Source organism: Schistocerca americana, chromosome 4, assembly GCF_021461395.2.
Source record: "Schistocerca americana isolate TAMUIC-IGC-003095 chromosome 4, iqSchAmer2.1, whole genome shotgun sequence".
NCBI classification, from domain to species: Eukaryota; Metazoa; Arthropoda; class Insecta; order Orthoptera; family Acrididae; genus Schistocerca; species Schistocerca americana.
Window position 1 is genome coordinate 223121062 of NC_060122.1, and position 20173 is coordinate 223141234.

Genomic DNA, 20173 nt, shown 5'->3' on the forward strand with positions numbered 1-20173 from the left:
TGAATGTTGCACTTGTGAGCTCTGCCAGCACCAAAACAACATGAAGGGAGCTCCATAAGTAGGAAATTGCAGAGTGAGCTGGACTATCATTACCACTCATCAATGAAGCAAATGCTTGTAATACCAAAATGTGGTGCTGAAGCCATATAACTTTGAGTGTTGAGCAATAGAAGAAACATTGTCAGATGAGTCTTGTTTCACACTGTGTCCAACTTCACACTGAGATTATGTACCAAGAGTAAAATATTGTGGGGGTTCCATGATAATTTTGGCAGTCTTATTGTCATGCTATTACTTGGACCCCATGGTTATTCTGCTAGTGCACATTACTGGCAAGGATTATGAGACTATATAGCTTATCATGAATGTCCATGCATTCTAAGACAACAAGGCACCTGTTAACACAGCTCACATCATCCAGGACTCATTTTGTGAGCACAAGGATGAACTGTCATATCTCCCCTGGCTAACATGGTCACCAGAATTGAGCCTTTGCGGTCTACTTTGGAGAAAAGTGTTCATGATCTTCGTACCCTGAACATGCCACTATTTTACAGAAGAATGGTATAAAATTCCCTTGAAAACCCAACTGGAATTGTATTTGTCTATTCCAAGATGACGAAGCTGTTCTGAATGCCAAAGTTTTTCCTACAGCATATTAGGTACTGGTATGGTAATGTGTGGTGTTTGTGGTGTTTCCAATTTTTGTCCACCATTCATATATCTTGGCTCATTGAACATCTTTGAAGGATCTCCTTCTTGATTGGATCTACAGACAATTACAAATGAAATCGTGCCAGAACTAAGCAAGATGCAAAAATCCTAAAAGCATTTTCAACAACTTTTTAGTCTCTTTATTGTAAAAATTATAAAATAATATAATGTAATATAATTGGGAAACAAAAGACATTAGAATGGGTGCATGAACATGTATTTCAGACTAAAATTTTTGTGCCACAATTACTGCATTCTTTTGCTCAGTAAGTGATGCATTTTTACCCAAATGGTTACATGGAAAATCTACTAACCAATGCATATGCCAAATCTGGAACTCCAGACAAACCCAGGCTGACTACATTGGCAAGAAAGATTCCAGTGATTAAGTCTCAGTTCATCTAGGTCAGTGTTGAGCTCAAAAGGCAGTGAGCACTCTTTAGAGCCCTCTGGTGCTTCCTCCCAGCAAGGGTTTCCTTCAGCATCTTGCCAGCACTCCTCTATTGCTGACACATGCTTTAGCCGTGGGCAACAGGGATCTGTTACAGGCATTTTTAAGTTGACACTGCATCCATCTGTTCAACATCTTTCATAAATCACATCAAAATTGAGATCTCAGGTACATGGAATATATATTCTTCTCTGGTTATTACACAGTCACAACAGAACATATACATTAACAAAGTAAAGCAGGTGCTCAAAACTAATCTGTTCATTGTGTTAACTATTAACTGACACTAAACATCTACATTCTTTTTGTGGCATACAATTGGATGGTAACTAAAACACCTTTGTTGTGGGCAGAGTAGCAATTGTATCAAGCTCTTCTCTTAGTGGCCAGTATTACACACTACTCTGAATAAATTGGTCCACTGTTATCCATATGAAAATGTTAGTTGGATAGCACATTATCATAAATGCTATTTTAGGTATTCACTAATATTGTGTTTGCAGACATGACAGCAGAGCTGTACCAAGGTGGTGCAAGGTAGAAGATAGACCCCCCCACAAGTGGTACAGGCACTGAGAGGAGGAGGGGTGTATTTACAAAAATTGAGTGAAAAAAAAGCATGAATAAGGTTGTCTGAAAATTAACCTGGAGAGGTATAGAGGTATATAAGTTCTTCTACCCCTCATGTTCCTATCTTGTGCCTACAAGCAGACATCTGTCACTAAAATGATTAATATGGCAAAGTGTGCTTGTTACACTCGAGTGCTGCCTACTTAATCGCTCATTCCTTTTTTGTAAAAACAAATTATTTTTACTTTTGTAAAACATGCTCCACATCTGTAATATATTTGATGAAATTCCTATTACCTCTATATTTGATGAATAATACCTTATTGATGACTAATTTTGATAGTTATCATTTCCAAGTACAAATAAAAATCCATAACATGTTCAGTAACAGAGCTGCTGCTATTTCACTGCTTCTCAAAGGTCAGTGAGTACATGCTAAAACAAGTATGTTATTTAAGTGAAGGCTTCTACTTTTATCAGATTTCTACTGATTAAGGACTGGGGTGACACACAAAGGTGGGAAAAAAAAAAAAAAAAAAAAAAGGAGGAATATGTGATATATTTGCCTCTCCAGTCAGTATGTTTGCTGCTCCCATGTTTCGGTTCATATGATCTGTTGTGTAAGGAAATAACAAGTTAAGAAAGTGCCTCCTGTAGATGATATGAAGGGAACTTTTGAGTCTTGTGTAAGGAAGTAACAAGTTAAGAAAGTGCCTCCTGTGGATGATATGAAGGGAACTTTTGAATCATTTCGCCTGCGTATAACAGAACAAGTTGAAACAAATGTATGCTTTGCCATTGGCCATGAACTGCATTGCTCAATTATCTGGTGTCAAAGAGCTATAGAACTATGCCTTACATGATTTATAAGATATTTTGTTGTTGTTGTGAATGAAACTGTAACACAGGTTAAAGCTTTGAAAGTCTTAAGTTTCTCTACTAATGACTGTGTTAAATGTTTAACCCAATTACTTCTTATATAAAATTTCACTGGGCAGTCATTTCTGCAGGGCCTGCCAGTCATACCCAAATTGACATGTCTTTCATATGTGCATGATGATGAGTGTAGAATGAATTGCAGAGATGTAGTATTACAAGGGGCAGCGGATATCATCTTGGTACAGCTATAGTTTAAAACCACATACTGTGTATTTACAATAACATTGAGAAACTGTTTATTTTTTTCTTAAGTTCTGTTAAATAGCTATTGTTTATCAAATACTGCTAACTTAATTTTTAGATGATGAGGTGGGAACATCCACTGCAATATAATTTTCTGATGTACAAGCGGAATATCTGTGACTTGACCACAGACTTTAGTGCATTCTTATCTTCCAAGCAGAACAGAAGTGTACCTATTATTGTGTAAATATTCATGCAGTAAACATTATTATCATTCTGTACCATGTCGTACCTAAATTATATTGTACCCGCACCACCAACTTCCACATTGGTGACCTGTAACAACCACGAATTATGCCAGATGTGTACTAAACTGAATGTTACACTTCGACAATGTGATCCATGTATAGCTGTCCATGTGCCGAAATTTGCTCAACACACCAACATTTCCCATTCTTAACAGTGCAGTGCTTCTCCATTAACTCTTTGACCACTTGCAGTGATCAGTTCCACAAGTAATGTGCTTCAACACCGTGGTTCAACTTCTGACAATAATCCCAAACAATTGAAAACAACAAAAGATCTACTTTGGGGTCTTGTTGGCATTCCCATTTTGCTCAAACACTATGCAACTGATTAACTGCAACATTCCAGCTGCTCGGATTCGTGTTCTTTCACCATTGATACTGTTTCTTCTGCACCAAGCACAAATTAATTCAACCTGCCTTTGCAACTGCTGTCTGTATAGATTTTGAACATTTGTCCATCATCATAGACAGACCAGGAACATATTCAATTTTGCCTGGACTAACTTTAAGCTTGGTCCATGATTGTTGAAAGCTTATTTGTAATGATTGACATCACAAAGAAACAGTTACTTCAAGAACATTCCATGGAACATCGACAACATGTTGATATTGTTGATAACAATGCTGGCAGCCATCTGCCACAGCATCAGCCTTAACATGCTTCTGACTCTGATGTCACTGGCCGCGGGTGGAGCTACAACTTCAATGCAACATCAACAAACTTCCACTTTGTCACCATCCACATCGCACCTCGGCCTGCACAGAATCCCAATATGCATGCTGCACCCTTGCCTGCACAGATCATTGTCAACTGTGTTGCACCCAGGTATCTGCAACTTGTGACTGACTATGCCTTACACCCAATGCGCATTGAGAAACCTTAAGTCATGCCCTACCACATCCACATGGGAGCAGTTTGGTGACACTGCAGGTGACTGTTGCCTGTCTTGTGACTTCTCGATAGTGTCAACAACAAATTCATCTAGTTGAGAAGACTGTTCTAGTTTTCTAAATGCTCCACATGGCAACAAATATTCTCTCACTCCAAGGACAATGACTGCTACCAGCTTCACATTTCCGATTTTGCACATGAACATATTCTTCTCATTGACTTGGACTCTGACAAGTGTTCCATGCAGCTTCTATCTCCACTTGTCCCACTTGCAAGAACCTCGTTTTCAGCAGTCCTGCTTGCCTCCTTCCCTCTTGTGAACTGCCTTTTGGCAGAAATAAGTTCTGACATCAACCATCTACAACATGTTGGCTCATTGACAAAGGATAAACCTATGGCACTGCTGCACAAGGCTGCCAGCTTGTTGATCAAAGTGCAGGGCTCCATAACACACTACAACAGGTTACTGTCTCACCACCTCACATGGACATTCTATTTATGGACATCACACAATCAGCCTAGCGATGGACTTCTTATGCTAATTCTACACCTCATTGGTCATACAACATGCCATGCTCCTTTACTTTGAAACAGGCCACAGCATCTCAGGACCTTTTGCCCTGGCATCTCCATCCCTACCTGATACAATAAATGTTCAAGACAAGCAACAGGAAGACAATTGTACATCCATCAACTAATTCAAGCATTGTGGCTCCTCTGCTCACGAGCCCCTGGTGATTCACCAATGCTATGCCAACTGTCGTGCATCATTGTACACACTCTGTATGATGAACACATTGCTCCTGCAATGTAATAACGACATATCTGCTACCACTGTCCTGGTGCACGAGCAACCCATGGCCTTGGCACACAACTGTCATGAAAATGACAATTGGAAGTGCATGTGAGGCCCCAGAACCACCAACCAGTCACGCCCAACTGTTGTCTCATTCTGCCCACTTCCCCCTCTGCCTAACCGAGCGGGGTGGCGCAGTGGTTAGACACTGGACTCGCATTCGGGAGGACGACGGTTCAATCCCGCGTCCGGCCATCCAGATTTAGGTTTTCCGTGATTTCCCTAAATCACTCCAGGCAAATGCCGGGATGGTTCCTCTGAAAGGGCACGGCCGACTTCCTTCCCCATCCTTCCCTAATCCGATGAGACCGATGACCACGCTGTCTGGTCTCCTTCCCCAAACCAACCAACCAACCCTCTGCCTAGCACCTCCACTGTCACTGACCTGGGGCACACAGTGAAGCACACACATTTGTACACCACGCCATGCCCCACCGTCTGGCTACGCCATCGCTACTATCATCAGGCACCCCTCTCCAGCTGAACAGCACACCGTCACCATCTCTCTTCTACGTGACCCGCAGCAGTGCAGCTCAATTTTGCTGTCAATTGCCAATCTTCACATGACAACGGGCATGGGTGTGTGTGTTTGTCCTTAGGATAATTTAGGTTAAGTAGTGTGTAAGCTTAGGGACTGATGACCTTAGCAGTTAAGTCCCATTAGATTTCACACACGTTTAGTTAGGTTCACTAGGCTCCATATTCGACTACCACACTCCGACAATCCTCTATGATGCCGCAACATTCAGAGGAATCAAATGCTATATGGTGCCTTTTTCACCACTTCCAACTGCACAGTTCGTCTTCAACCACCACTGACAGTTACAATGGCTCTTTCCGACACTTGTTCAATACAACAACGCTGGACTCTCCAATAGCATCTCCGTCTACACCACTTCAACCACGATCAAAAACACATTGGTACCCTGTGTTCCTGCCTCCCCACAGCCCTCATTCTGCTATGAATGGCCTCTGCACACACTACGTCCATTGAAGTTCGATTTGGCAAATAAATTACCAGCTCATGTCAACTGCACTTGCTCCCCAACATATGCCACTCCTTTCATCAGATCAAAATCTCTCTGGCGTGCGTAAGATCCACATGCCGACATCCTCGCCACCAACACCCCACCCCATCCCTTCAGTTGTACTGTTGGCGACCCGTGTGGAGACATCAGACGCTTCCCACACCAGCTATAGCTATGTGAGTCATTCAGTGCTCATACCACATCCACAACAACAGCCGCTTCGAAAAACGGTCATGACTCATGAAAGTGGCAGTCATGGCACAACTGGTTGCATGCATCTGTATAACATCACTTCTAAAATAGGTCCAGGCCATGGCACGATTGGTCATTCATATCAGTACCCACCATTGAAGCAGTCACTAATTGCACTCTTTGTCTTTCCTTCAGCGCTCTGAACTGTGGGGGAGGGGGGGGGGGGGGGAGGAATAGACTCTATGGGAACATCCTCTGCGATACACATCGCTGACGTACCATAAGTGGAATACCTGTGTCTTTACCACGGACTTTACTTTAGTGCGTTCTTAGCTTCCAGCCAGAACAGACGTGTACTTTTTTTTGTGTGTACTTTTTTTGTACTTTTGTACTTGTGTGTACTTTTTTTAATTGTGTAAATATTCATGCAATAAAGCATTATTATTGTTCCATACCATGTCACACCTTATCTGTATTGTACCCACACTGTACAACTTCCACAATGACATTTGTATTTATCGAAGTGTACCAGTTATCCATATGCCGTAAAAATAGAGTTAAGATTGTTAAATGTGAAACGGTTAACAAAAGCCTCCAAATCTTGCATTTGGATAATAATTTGTGGAAAGAATGGGTAGTAAAAAATGCTTTTTCTTCTCTCTTGATTGTACAGAGATTCCCAGTCTACTATTTTATGTCTTTTCTTAGACTTCTCCAGCGATTCGGTGTCATCTCGTGGAACCGGTTATACTGCTGGGGTTCTGCGTCTTCCCAATACAATATTTAGACGTTGTAACTCGGTGTCTTCATCAGCTGTTTTCTGTGACAAGTCAACAAGCTGACTGTGTCCCATATTTATGCCTGGGCGATGTCTGGCGGTGCTATTCGTCTTTCGGCGGTTCGTCTTCCATCTGCGGCCGTTTCCGTTGTTTTCCCCTGTCACGGAATCTCTCGCGGCTGTGGCTGCTGTCTGGAGTTCTGTACTGTGTCTGCTCCCAGGTTGTGTGGTACCTGGGGTTTTGGATGGTTGATGTTGTTCCCTCTCTTGTCCATGAGCGCTACAGTTGTCTCCCGAGGAGGTAGTTGCTGCCTGGTGTTCCCTAAGAAATTTGATCCCTTTGATTACTCCCCTGGTCATCTGAGGTTTGCTACCAGAGAAGATAACTTTTTCCGTTGTTTCTGCACTAGTTCCAAAGCCAGATTCCACACCATACTGAGCTGGTATCCTATTTCGCGGTTGATCAGCTTCTCTGTCATCTTGATTTCGATAGATTCAGTAATCACACTATCTCAGAATCTGTGGGTCTGAGCCAGGATCCTGGTTTTATCATAATTCATGGCGTGTTCAAGTTCCAGGCAATGTTCTACAACTGCTGGTATCGTGGCCTGTCGTAGCCTGGTAAGTCTTTCGTGTTCTTTACATCTTATGTCAACTGTTCTGGTGGTTTGACCGGTGTAAGACAAACCAAATTTTATGTGGTAGATACCAGATTTTCTTAACTTCAGATCATCTTTGACCATTTCATGGAGGGTCTTGATCTTGTTCGATGTTCAGAATGTACTTTGATTTTGTGTTTTTCCAGGATCTTGCTGAACTTAGCAAATAGAGGCCCTGCGTACCGTAGAGAGGCTGCCCTCCTGGTCTCTTCTTCTTGATCTTCTCCCGTTATATCAGGTTGTCTGGTGGGATGTCCCTGGTTGAGAACCCATTGTCTGTGAACATTTGCTGTAGATGTTCTATCTCTGCTGCCAAGCTGTCTGAGTCGGACAGTGTCTTGGCTTGGTGTACAAGTGTTCTCAGTACCCAGTTCTTCTGCGCCAGATGATGGCAGCTGTCAGCCTGTAAATATAAGTCAGTGTGTGTTGTTCCTTATACACACTGTGGGCTAATGTGCCGTCTGTCTTCCTTTTCACCAGGATGTCCAGGAATGGAAGCTGACCATCAATCTAAGCATTGAATCTATCGAAATCAAGATGATAGAGAAGTTGATCAATGGGGAAGCAGGATACCAGTTCTGTGTGGCGCGGAATCCGGCTTTGTTACTGCTGCAGAAACAATGGAAAAACGTTATCTTCTCCGATAATGGAGCACAGACGACCAGGGGCGTAAACAAATGAAACGAATCTGTTATGGAGCACCAGGTGGCAACTACCTCCTCCGGAGACAACTGTAGCGCTCACGGACAAGAGAGGGAACAACATCAACCACCCGAAACCTCAGGCACCACACAACCTGGGAGCAGACACGATACAGAACTCCAAATGGCGGCCCCGCCACGAGAGATTGCTGCGGGTTGCATGGACAGCATATACAATTCCCACAGCAGCCCGATTCGCCAGGAAGCGCACCTTGTAGATGCTTACTGAACCCTCAATGCCAGGAGAATGACAAGGGCACGATAGAAAGCCGGAGCGGTCGACAATGGCATAAGGAACGTCTGCAGCGTGTTGATAGTGTTAGGAACGCGTCTGGCTGGCGCGTACCCAGCGAGGAACACAGCGGGAACGGGCGCGGATGGAAGACGGAACACCTAGATAGATTAGATTTACTTTCATTCCAATTGATCCATAGTGAGAAGGTCCTCCAGGGTGTAGAACATGTCAGAAAACAATAATACATGACAAATATTTACAACTGAAACAAGTAAGCTAATGTACCTTCCACAGGTCCCAAGTGGAATGATTGTCTTTTTTTTTTTAATGAACACTATATGAAAGAATCATTTTACAGACACTCATTTACTAAGATCGCATTAATGCAGTGAATTTAAAATTTTAAAAAAAGTTTTTTATTTATAAGGTAATAAACATATAACAGAACTACTACAATACTCATTTACAATAAACACATTCTGCACTGAAACGGTGCAGAAGTTAGATTGTACTTGTACGTACACACACACACACACTCTTATTTACAATGAACACATTACTGCACTGAAATGGTGCAAAAGTTAAATGTTAGATTGTGTGCACACACACACACACACACACACACACACACACACACACACACACACATATTATATATATATATATATATATATATATCAATGGAGTAGAAGGAGTTGGCCATCAACAAATTCTTTAGGCTTCTTTTGTACTGAATTTCAATGGTTGTTAAGTCTTTATGGCTGCTGGCCAATTATTGAAAATGTGTTCTTGAATAATGCACACCTTTTTGTACAAGAGTAAGTGACTGCCCTAAATACCACTCAGTGCTAGGATGCAAGTGGGTGCAGAAGAGGATAAGTCCATGCAGCCCTCTCTATCGTGAGACGCTGTCAGCAGGCAGCCACCTGTAATGGGAATCATCACCTGAGGTAATGCACTGTCGCCATCGTCTTGGGACGCTGCCTCCATGACTGGGGCTGGAGCCTGGGACCCTGGCCCACTGACGCCAGACTGCCGCCGCCGTAGATGGTCGCTGAGACAGGGCACTGACCTGTCCCATTACCGCCGCCGCCACGCCCCCTAGCAGTGATTACAACAGAGGCCTGAGGGCGTGGTTCCAGCCGCCGCGGTACGATCCAGCAAGCCTGTATGTAACGCCGCTGCCAGAGCAGCGTACTCCAGTTACTCCAGCGCAGCTACAGTCTCAGCAGCGGGCGCACGTTGTGAGCGTCTGGCTGGCCACTTTCGTCACTGCCAAGAATATCCGAATATCCGGAGGATCAACAGCTAATGTATTTCAGTTGATCAATAAATGTTGTTATTCTGTCATCATGAACCAACTGTGGGCACACCAACCGTGGGCACACCACTATCATCCTCTTTCTCGCAACCAGAGGAAAACCCAAGCTCGATTCCTGCGATGCCTTTAATTTAGGAGTACTGTCTGTTGCAGTGGTGTTCATTCAGGAAAAAGCGCAATGTGTTTTGTGGCTTCTTGAAACATGGTGGTCTCTTACAATTCAGCGACAGTTCCAGACTGCCTATGGTTGAGATCTGCCAGCGTCGAAAGATTGTATCAGAAGCTTGAATATACCAACAGTGTTGGCGATGATGCAGGACGCAGTAGACCTGGAGTGAGTGACAACACTATTGATACCACAGATACAGCATTTCAACGCTGTCCGCAGGAATTGACACGTCATGTTTTCAGATGAACAGGCATACCTCAGGGCACTATGGTGAGGATTTTACGCAAACGGCTGCAATCGCATGCATACAAAGTGCGGTTCCTGCAAGCTTTTAAACCAGATGATAGGTTCAGATGTTCTGATTTGTTAGGAACGTGCTGGTGAAAATATATGGAGACCACCACTACATTAATAACTATTGTTTCGATGAAGCGACTTATTGCATCTCTGGGGAAGTCAGCAGAAGTAATGTCCTTATCTGGGGGATGGAGAACCCACGTATCATTGTACAGCAGATAAGGGACAGCTCGAAAATGAATCTGTGGTGTGGCTTAATGCACAACGCAGGTATTGGACTGTTCATTTTCACTGAGCCTACCATTACGGCAATTACTTACCTGGACATGTTGAAAGTATACTTTGCATCTCAGTCATAGAAATGATGATGCACCGCCGCAATGGGGAGTATTTGTTCACCAGTTCTTGGATGTAACATTTCTGGACAAATGGGTCTGTAGAGACGGTACAACGTCATGGCCACCAAGTTCATCTGACATACGAGCTCTTAACTTTTTTGAGCAGCTACGTTAAGGATAAAGCATCCAGCTCAACAGTTCCTGATCTGCAGACTCTTAAAGCATGAATACAAGATGCTGTAGAGATGGTGAGAGTAGAGATGATAGCAAAAACGCGGAGAGAAACTGAATGTCTGAAATGTAATCGCAGCTGCGAATACGGACAGTCATGAGCTGTATAATGGAATGACGACAATGAAAACTTGTGCCGGAGTGGGACACGAACGCAGATGTACCGTTTATCGCGAGCGGCCGCCTTACCGTTTGGCTATCAGAGCACGACTCATTGCCAGACCAAAACTTCCACATGTCGTCATTCACGTGTCTACAACCCGTATTCGACATCCATTATGTATTTTCCCATATAGGGGAGACATTTTACTTGAAAGTCGCTTGCTTGGTGTCGTGGAAAAATACGATATCACGGTGTCGGTGTTATTCTGAATTACGATGCAATGTTCCTTTGGGTATGTATGCACGTCATAAATAACACTGCATCGTAATTCGGAAAACTAAGGCACTTTAATATAAAATTGAATATTGCCTAGACGTTCTAGGGCTAACAAACGCAGCACATGTAGAAGTATGTTCATAAGAAAACTTATGAGTTAAGTTACCATTTGCAACAAACTGCGCAGACATATCTAGCGTAGCTCCTTATAATAAATTTTTGTAGTCAGAGAAAGACTATGCCCAACTTGTATATCGGCTGTGGCAGGTAGTGCACCACGGAGCTGATCCTCCTTGTTATACAAAACGGGTTAGAACACTGTTGCAGAAACAACGAAACAAACAGGCCAAATTTAAACAGACGCAAAATCCCCAAGATTGACGATCTTTTACAGAAGCTCGAAATTTAGCGCGGACTTCAATGCGAGATGCCTGTAACAGTTTTTACAATGAAAATTTGTCTCGAAACCTGGCAGAAAATCCAAAGAGATTCTGGTCGTATGTGAAGTATGTTAGCGGCAAGAAACAATCAATGCCTTCTCTCCGCGATAACAATAGACATACTATCGAAGACAGAGTTGCCAAAGCAGAGTTACTAAACACAGCCTTCCGAACTGCCTTCACAAAAGAAGATGAAGTAAATATTCCTGAATTCGAATCGAGAACAGCTGCCAAGATGAGTAACGTCGAAGTAAATATCCTCGGAGTAGTGAAGCAACTTAAATCACTTAATAAAAGCAAATCTTCTGGTCCAGACCGTATACCAATTAGGTTCCTTTCGGAGTATGCTGATGCATTAGCTCCATACTTAATCATGTCCAACCGTTCGCTCTACGAAAGATCCGTAGCCAAAGACTGGAAAGCTGCACAGGTCACACCAATATTCAAGAAAGGTAGTAGGAGTAAACCACCAAATTACAGGCCCATATCGTTACCGTTGATATGCAGCAGGATTTTAGAACATATATTGTGTTCCAACATTATGAATTACCTCGAAGAAAACGGTCTATTGACACACCGTCAACAAGGGTTTAGAAAACATCGTTCCTGTGAAACACAACTACCTCATTATTCACCTGAAGTGTTGAGTGCTATTGACAAGGGATTTCAGATCGATTCCGTAATTCTGGACTTCCGGAAGGCTTTTGACACGGTACCACACAAGCGGCTCGTATTGAAATTGCGTGCTTATGGAATATCCAAAGAGATTCTGGTCGTATGTGAAGTATGTTAGCGGCAAGAAACAATCAATGCCTTCTCTTCGCGATGCTGAGGGAATTAGATTAGGAAATGAAGCACTTAAAGTAGTAAAGGAGTTTTGCTATTTGGGGAGCAAAATAACTGATGATGGTCGAAGTAGAGAGGATATAAAATGTAGGCTGGCAATGGCAAGGAAAGCGTTTCTGAAGAAGAGAAATTTGTTAACATCCAGTATTGATTTAAGTGTCAGGAAGTCATTTCTGAAAGTATTCGTATGGAGTGTAGCCATGTATGGAAGTGAAACATGGACGATAAATAGTTTGGACAAGAAGAGAATAGAAGCTTTCGAAATGTGGTGCTACAGAAGAATGCTGAAGATTAGATGGGTAGATCACATAACTAATGAGGAAGTATTGAATAGGATTGGGGAGAAGAGAAGTTTATGGCACAACTTGACCAGAAGAAGGGATCGGTTGGTAGGACATGTTCTAAGGCATCAAGGGATCACCAATTTAGTATTGGAGGGCAGCGTGGAGGGTAAAAATCGTAGAGGGAGACCAAGAGATGAATACACCAAGCAGATTCAGAAGGATGTAGGTTGCAGTAGGTACTGGGAGATGAAAAAGCTTGCACAGGATAGAGTAGCATGGAGAGCTGCATCAAACCAGTCTCAGGACTGAAGACCACAACAACAACAACAATGGAATATCGTCTCAGTTATGTGACTGGATTTGTGATTTCCTGTCAAAGAGGTCACAGTTCGTAGTAACTGAAGGAAAGTCATCCCGTAAAACAGAAGTGATTTCAGGCGTTCCCCAAGGTAGTGTTATAGGCCCTTTTCTATTCCTTATCTATATAATCGATTTGGGAGACAATCTGAGCAGCCGTCTTCGGTTGTTTGGAGATGACGCTGTTGTTTATCGACTCATAAAGTCATCAGAAGATCAAAACAAACTGCAAAACGACTTAGAAAAAATATCTGAATGGTGCGAAAAGTGGCAGTTGACTCTGAATAACGAAAAGTGTGAGGTCATCCACATGAGTGCTAAAAGGAACTTGTTAAACTTCGGTTACACGATAAATCAGTCTATTCTAAATGCCTAAATTCAACTAAGTACCTTGGTATTACAATTACGAACACCTTAAATTGGGCCGGCCGGTGTGGCCGTGCCGTTCTAGGCGCTTCAGTCTGGAACCGCGTGACCGCTACGGTCGCAGGTTCGAATCCTGCCTAGGGCATGGATGTGTGTGATGTCCTTAGGTTAGTTAGGTTTAAGTAGTTCTAAGTTCTAGGGGACTGATGACCACAGATGTTAAGTCCCATAGTGCTCAGAGCCATTTGAACCATTTTTTTGAACCTTAAATTGGAAGGAACACATAGAAAATGTTGTGGGGAAGGCTAACCGAACACTGCGTTTTATTGGCAGGACACTTAGAAAATGTAACAGACCTACTAAGGGGACTGCCTACACTACGCTTGTTCGTCCAGAATACTGCTGCGCGGTGTGGGACCCTTACCAGATAGGACTGATGGAGTACATCGAAAAATTTCAAAGAAGGTCAGCACGTTTTGTATTGTCGCCAAATATGGCAGAGAGTGTCACAGAAATGGTACAGGATTTGGGCTGGAAACCATTAAAAGAAAGGCGTTTTTCGTTGTGACGGAATCTTCTCATGAAATTCCAATCACCAACTATCTCCGCCGAATACGAAAATATTTTGTTGACACCGACCTACGCAGGGAGGAACGATCACCACGATAAAATAAGGGAAATCATAGCTCGAATGGAAAGATATAGGTGTTCATTCTTTCCGCGCGCTATACGAGATTGGAATAATAGAGAACTGTGGAGGTGGTTCGATGAACCCTCTGCCAGGCACTTAAACGTGATTTGCAGAGTATCCATGTAGATGTAGATGGGTCTGACCCAACTGAGTTCCCCTTCAGTGGTGCTATTCCCATGTACCCCAATGGAGATCCCTACGGTACAGTGTTCAGAAATCATAGGCAGAAGCATCAGAGACAGTGAAAGTTTGAGGCAGTCTTTGAGGTATGCTCAGATAGTCTAATGGTTAAAGGGACTGTTTGGGTGGGCAGGAACTCCGGGCTCGAATTCTGGTATGACACACGTTGTAAATTGTCACCACGATTTCCTTATAACGTTAATAGCATTTCTGGCCTTCCACGGCTAGAGAGCCTGTATAGGGAGAGAGTGGTCAACCGGACGATACGGCGGTCATTTTTCTGCCGAACTGCGGGCGGAGTTTTGAGTGGCCAGTAGTGGAGTAGTGGAGTACACACTCACCGATTCAAAAGCACAAAACAATATGGCGAAATAATTCGTTAAATGCCTTTCTTTACAGCTATAATATACTCATAGTAGCCTACTACGTACAGCACAGGAAAATTTGATACAGTGGCTGTAAAAATTATTCGTTACTTGCATTTATCTCCTTTAAAGTTCGTTTACTAGACATACTGCAATGAAAGTAACGCAAATAAAAAAATATAGTGTATAGCATTTGTTTTGTATCGGAAGTGCATGACGCTCAAGATTTAACGTACCCGTATTACGTCAGATGAATGAAAGTCGTAAGCAGTTGTTTACTTGTGACATGCAAAAAGTGTGAGGCGCATTAGTACTTCTTGTCACGTTTTCAAACTTTTCGCATGTCCCAAGTAAACAACTGCTTACGACTTTCTTTCACACAGACACACATTATATATATATATATATATATATATATATATATATATATATATATACTTTATTTCACACAGACACATTATATACATATATATATATATATATATATATATATATATATATATATATATATATATATATATATATCTTTTTCGTTTGTTATGTACGAGAGGTATTCAATATATATATATATATATATATATATATATATATATATATATACTCCTGGAATGGAAAATAGAACACATTGACACCGGTGTGTCAGACCCACCATACTTGCTCCGGACACTGCGAGAGGGCTGTACAAGCAATGATCACACGCACGGCACAGCGGACACACCAGGAACCGCGGTGTTGGCCGTCGAATGGCGCTAGCTGCGCAGCATTTGTGCACCGCCGCCATCAGTGTCAGCCAGTTTGCCGTGGCATACGGAGCTCCATCGCAGTCTTTAACACTGGTAGCATGCCGCGACAGCGTGGACGTGAACCGTATGTCCAGTTGACGGACTTTGAGCGAGGGCGTATAGTGGGCATGCGGGAGGCCGGGTGGACGTACCGCCGAATTGCTCAACACGTGAGGCGTGAGGTCTCCACAGTACATCGATGTTGTCGCCAGTGGTCGGCGGAAGGTGCACGTGCCCGTCGACCTGGGACCGGACCGCAGCGACGCACGGATGCACGCCAAGACCGTAGGATCCTACGCAGTGCCGTAGGGGACCGCACCGCCACTTCCCAGCAAATTAGGGACACTGTTGCTCCTGGGGTATCGGCGAGGACCATTCGCAACCGTCTCCATGAAGCTGGGTTACGGTTCCGCACACCGTTAGGCCGTCTTCCGCTCACGCCCCAACATCGTGCAGCCCGCCTCCAGTGGTGTCGCGACAGGCGTGAATGGAGGGACGAATGGAGACGTGTCGTCTTCAGCGATGAGAGTCGCTTCTGCCTTGGTGCCAATGATGGTCGTATGCGTGTTTGGCGCCGTGCAGGTGAGCGCCACAATCAGGACTGCATACGACCGAGGCACACAGGGCCGACACCCGGCATCATGGTGTGGGAAGCGATCTCCTACACTGGCCGTACACCACTGGTGATCATCGAGGGGACACTGAATAGTGCACGGTACATCCAAACCGTCATCGAACCCATCGTTCTACCATTCCTAGAACGGCAAGGGAATTTGCTGTTCCAACAGGACAATGCACGTCCGCATGTATCCCGTGCCACCCAACGTGCTCTAGAAGGTGTAAGTCAACTACCCTGGCCAGCAAGATCTCCGGATCTGTCCCCCATTGAGCATGTTTGGGACTGGATGAAGCGTCGTCTCACGCGGTCTGCACGTCCAGCACGAACGCTGGTCCAACTGAGGCGCCAGGTGGAAATGGCATGGCAAGCCGTTCCACAGGACTACATCCAGCATCTCTACGATCGTCTCCATGGGAGAATAGCAGCCTGCATTGCTGCGAAAGGTGGATATACACTGTACTAGTGCCGACATTGTGCATGCTCTGTTGCCTGTGGTTCTGTCAGTGTGATCATGTGATGTATCTGACCCCAGGAATGTGTCAATAAAGTTTCCCCTTCCTGGGACAATGAATTCACGGTGTTCTTATTTCAATTTCCAGGAGTATATATATATATATATATATATATATATATATATATATATATATATATATATACTGAATACCTCTCCTACATAAGAAACGAAAAAGATTACAAAAATCAGGTAATGTTAAATATAGGCTACTGTAATAACGACCAAATATAACAAGAAAACTACCGTTTCCCTTCTGCCCCACAGTAAGTAGGCCTATTAAAAACTGTCTTCAAGAGTACCTACAATTATTTACTACGAATAATGTTTCAGCAACCACGACAACTGCAGAAAACGTGCTTACAACTTGCCTGCGTCAACAGTCAGGCAATAATACTGAAACCAAAATAATGCCTAGTGTTCTGATTCGGAACGAAATAAAGTTTGACGCTATAAAGTCGAATGAGCATGGCACAACAATTACAGGAACTTTCTGTTTCCAGCAAGGACTGTCAGATATTGGCTTCAGAAAAGCTTGTGATGCTACCAGTATGCACGAACTGTTAAAGAAATAAGAGCTTAAAGGTGCAGTAAATTGTAATAGGCCTACCTACTCCAAACAAGTAGGCCTACCGACTTCATCACAAAACGCTTTCTTTATTTCAACTCGTATTTAAGATCGCAAACGCTAATTACGCACTGAACACGATATACAACTAAATCGAACATGCATGCACAACGCATAAGTTTCTAAGTAATTCAAATACCTTTTAATCGTTTCCAAAAGTCCTCTGAACTTCAATTCAACTCAAAAGCACGGCGAACATAGGAAGCGCGAGAGACGTTTGGCAGAAAATGGCGCCAAAGCTAATCAACCAATCACGGGCAACTTCGCCTATGGCCACTCTCTCCCTATACAGGCTCTCTATCCTCGGCTGCCCGCTACCTGGACAGAAGGAGTAGAGGGCACATGCGAACGGCTGGGTGTCGTTCGCCCTGACGTCGCTCCGGCCGTCTGGCTGCAGACAGGAGGCCCAGTCGTCGCAGGCCTCCCCCAGCGCCGCCAGCTCGGCGCGGCCCCGGAGCGTGTGCCAGCACAGGTACAGGGTCGCGCTAGTCTGCAGCACACACAAGTCACAGCCAGCAAGTAGTCTGCGCCGCCCTAGGAGTGCCGACGCTATTAACGTGTAAAGCGAAGAACCTTTTTTTTTTTTAAAAAAAAAAAGATATTCGCTCATGCTCATAAAGTAAGGATAATTGCAGAATGTGGTGCCATACAACGTGGTACTACACAAAACTGGCACTAATAGCATAGACATATAGGGAACACACACGACACATATCTGTAAGTCCACACCACTGGTGATAAGAAAACCGTCCCGAAACACATCTGCTACAAAACTCCATTGTTTCCTGCACATGTACTCCAATGTCAGTATGGGATATGATCATCATGCACACGTACACAGGCCGCACAATGTGTTGGCATACTCTGGATCAGGTGGTCGAGCAGCTGCTGGCGTACAGCCGCCCGTTCTTGCACCAGTGCCTTTCGGAGCTCCTGAAGTGTCGTAGGGGTTTGAAGACGTGCAGAGATACGTCGACCGCGAGCATCCCAGACGTGCTCGATGGGGTTTAGTTCTGGAGAACAGGCAGGCCACTCCATTCGCCTGATATCTTCTGTTTCAAGGTACTTCTCCATGTTGGTAGCTCGGTGCAGCCGTGCGTTATCATCCATCAGGAGGAAGGTGGGACCCACTGCACACTCCAAAAAAAGGCGGACATACTGGTGCAAAATGACGTCCCGATACACCTGACCTGTTACAGTTCCTCTGTCAAAGACATGCAGGGGTGTACGTGCACCAATCATAATCCGACCACACATCATCAAACCACGACCTCTATACAGTTTCAAGGACATTAAGGGTTTCGTACCTGGTTTCTGGTTCACACCAGATGAAAATCGCGGCGAGAATCACAGTTCAGACTATACCGGGACTCGGCCGTGAACATAACCTGGGACCACTGTTCCAATGACCATGTACTGTGTTCTTGACACCAGGATCTACGGGCTCTCCTGTGACCAGGGGAGAGTAGAATACACCTTGCAGGTCTTCGGGCGAATAAACCATGTCTGTTCAGTCGTCTGTAGACTGTGTGTCTGGACACAACTGTTCCAGTGGTTGCGGTAAGGTCCAGAGCAAGGCTACCTGCAGTACTCTGTGGCCGTCTGCGGGAACTGATGGTGAGATATCGGTCTTCTTGTGGTATGGTACACTGCGGACGTCCAGTACTGTAGCGCCTGGACACGTTTTCTGTCTGCTGGAATCGTTGCCATAATCTTGAGATCACACTTTGTGGCACACGGAGGGCCCATGATACAACCTGCTGTGTTTGACCAGCCTCCAGTCGCCCCTGTATTCTACCCCTCATAACGTCATCAATATGTGTTCTTTGAGCCATTTTCAACCCACAGTCACCATTAGCACGTCTGAAAACGTCTGTACACTTACTCGCTGCACTGTACTCTGAGATGAACCAACACACCTCTGCGTATGTGGACTGCTGCCAGCGCCACCGTGCGATGACGGCAGGTCAAATGCACCGCATGGACATACCCCTTGGTGATTTAAACCCGCAAACCACCCACCAGAGCGTTCTTTCACCATGTATCAGCATTATTCTTAATTTATGAGCATGAGTGTACAATTGTATCCTGGTCCAAGCGGGCAGGGTGAGCTGCTTCAGGTCTCAGTCCATAGTAGGACTTGTATCTTTCTATGCAGATTCCTATCAACTGCAAGTGAGGCAAAGAGGGAATGGGGGAGTTCGGTGTTCACGGATTCACAAATGGGGGTATTTTACGCTGCAGATAAGTTTACCACACCAAATACATTTTTGAAAAATACGATGCACCACGAAAGAATCATGCTAATGAGATGTAATGGTAGATCTGATGTACATGTAAAGAAAAACAAATGATTACAATTTCAGAATTATCCGAATGGAACGGAAATCCGCAGATGTCACATAAATGTACAGGCAAACAAATGATTAAAATTTCAGAAAAATTGGATTATTTATCCAAGAGGAAAAGCTTCACAAATTGAGCGAGTCAGTAAAGCGTTGGTCCACCTCTGGTCCTTACGCAAGCAGATATTCGGTTTGGGGTTGATTAGTAGAGTCGTTGGATAGTGGCCAAATTCTGTCATATTGGCACATTATATCGTCCGAATCTCTAACTGGCTGGAGGGCCTTGCCCATAATGCTAAAAACGTTCTCAAATGGGGAGAGATCCGGCGACCTTGATGTCCAAGGCAGCCTTCGGCAAGCGCGAATAGAAACACTTGCCGTGTGCGGGCATACATGGTGTCGCTAAATCGTAAGCCCAGGATGGCTTGCCATGAAGGCCAAAATAACGGGGCGTAGAATATCGTCGACTTACTGCTCTGCTGTAAAGGTATCATGAATGACAACGAAAGGAGCCCTTC

General features: G+C 44.1%; 1 protein-coding gene across 1 annotated transcript in view; it reads right to left on the bottom strand.

Annotated features, from left to right (window-relative positions):
- LOC124613362 overlaps positions 1-20173 on the bottom strand; it is a 139028-nt gene that overhangs the window by 19731 nt on the left and 99124 nt on the right. The window contains exons 5-6 of the mRNA XM_047142061.1: positions 17629-17800; positions 1029-1253 (exon numbers count right to left, since the gene is read on the bottom strand). Of these exons, the coding sequence (XP_046998017.1) occupies positions 1029-1253; positions 17629-17800 (397 nt within the window). The remainder of the gene's footprint in view (positions 1-1028; positions 1254-17628; positions 17801-20173) is intronic.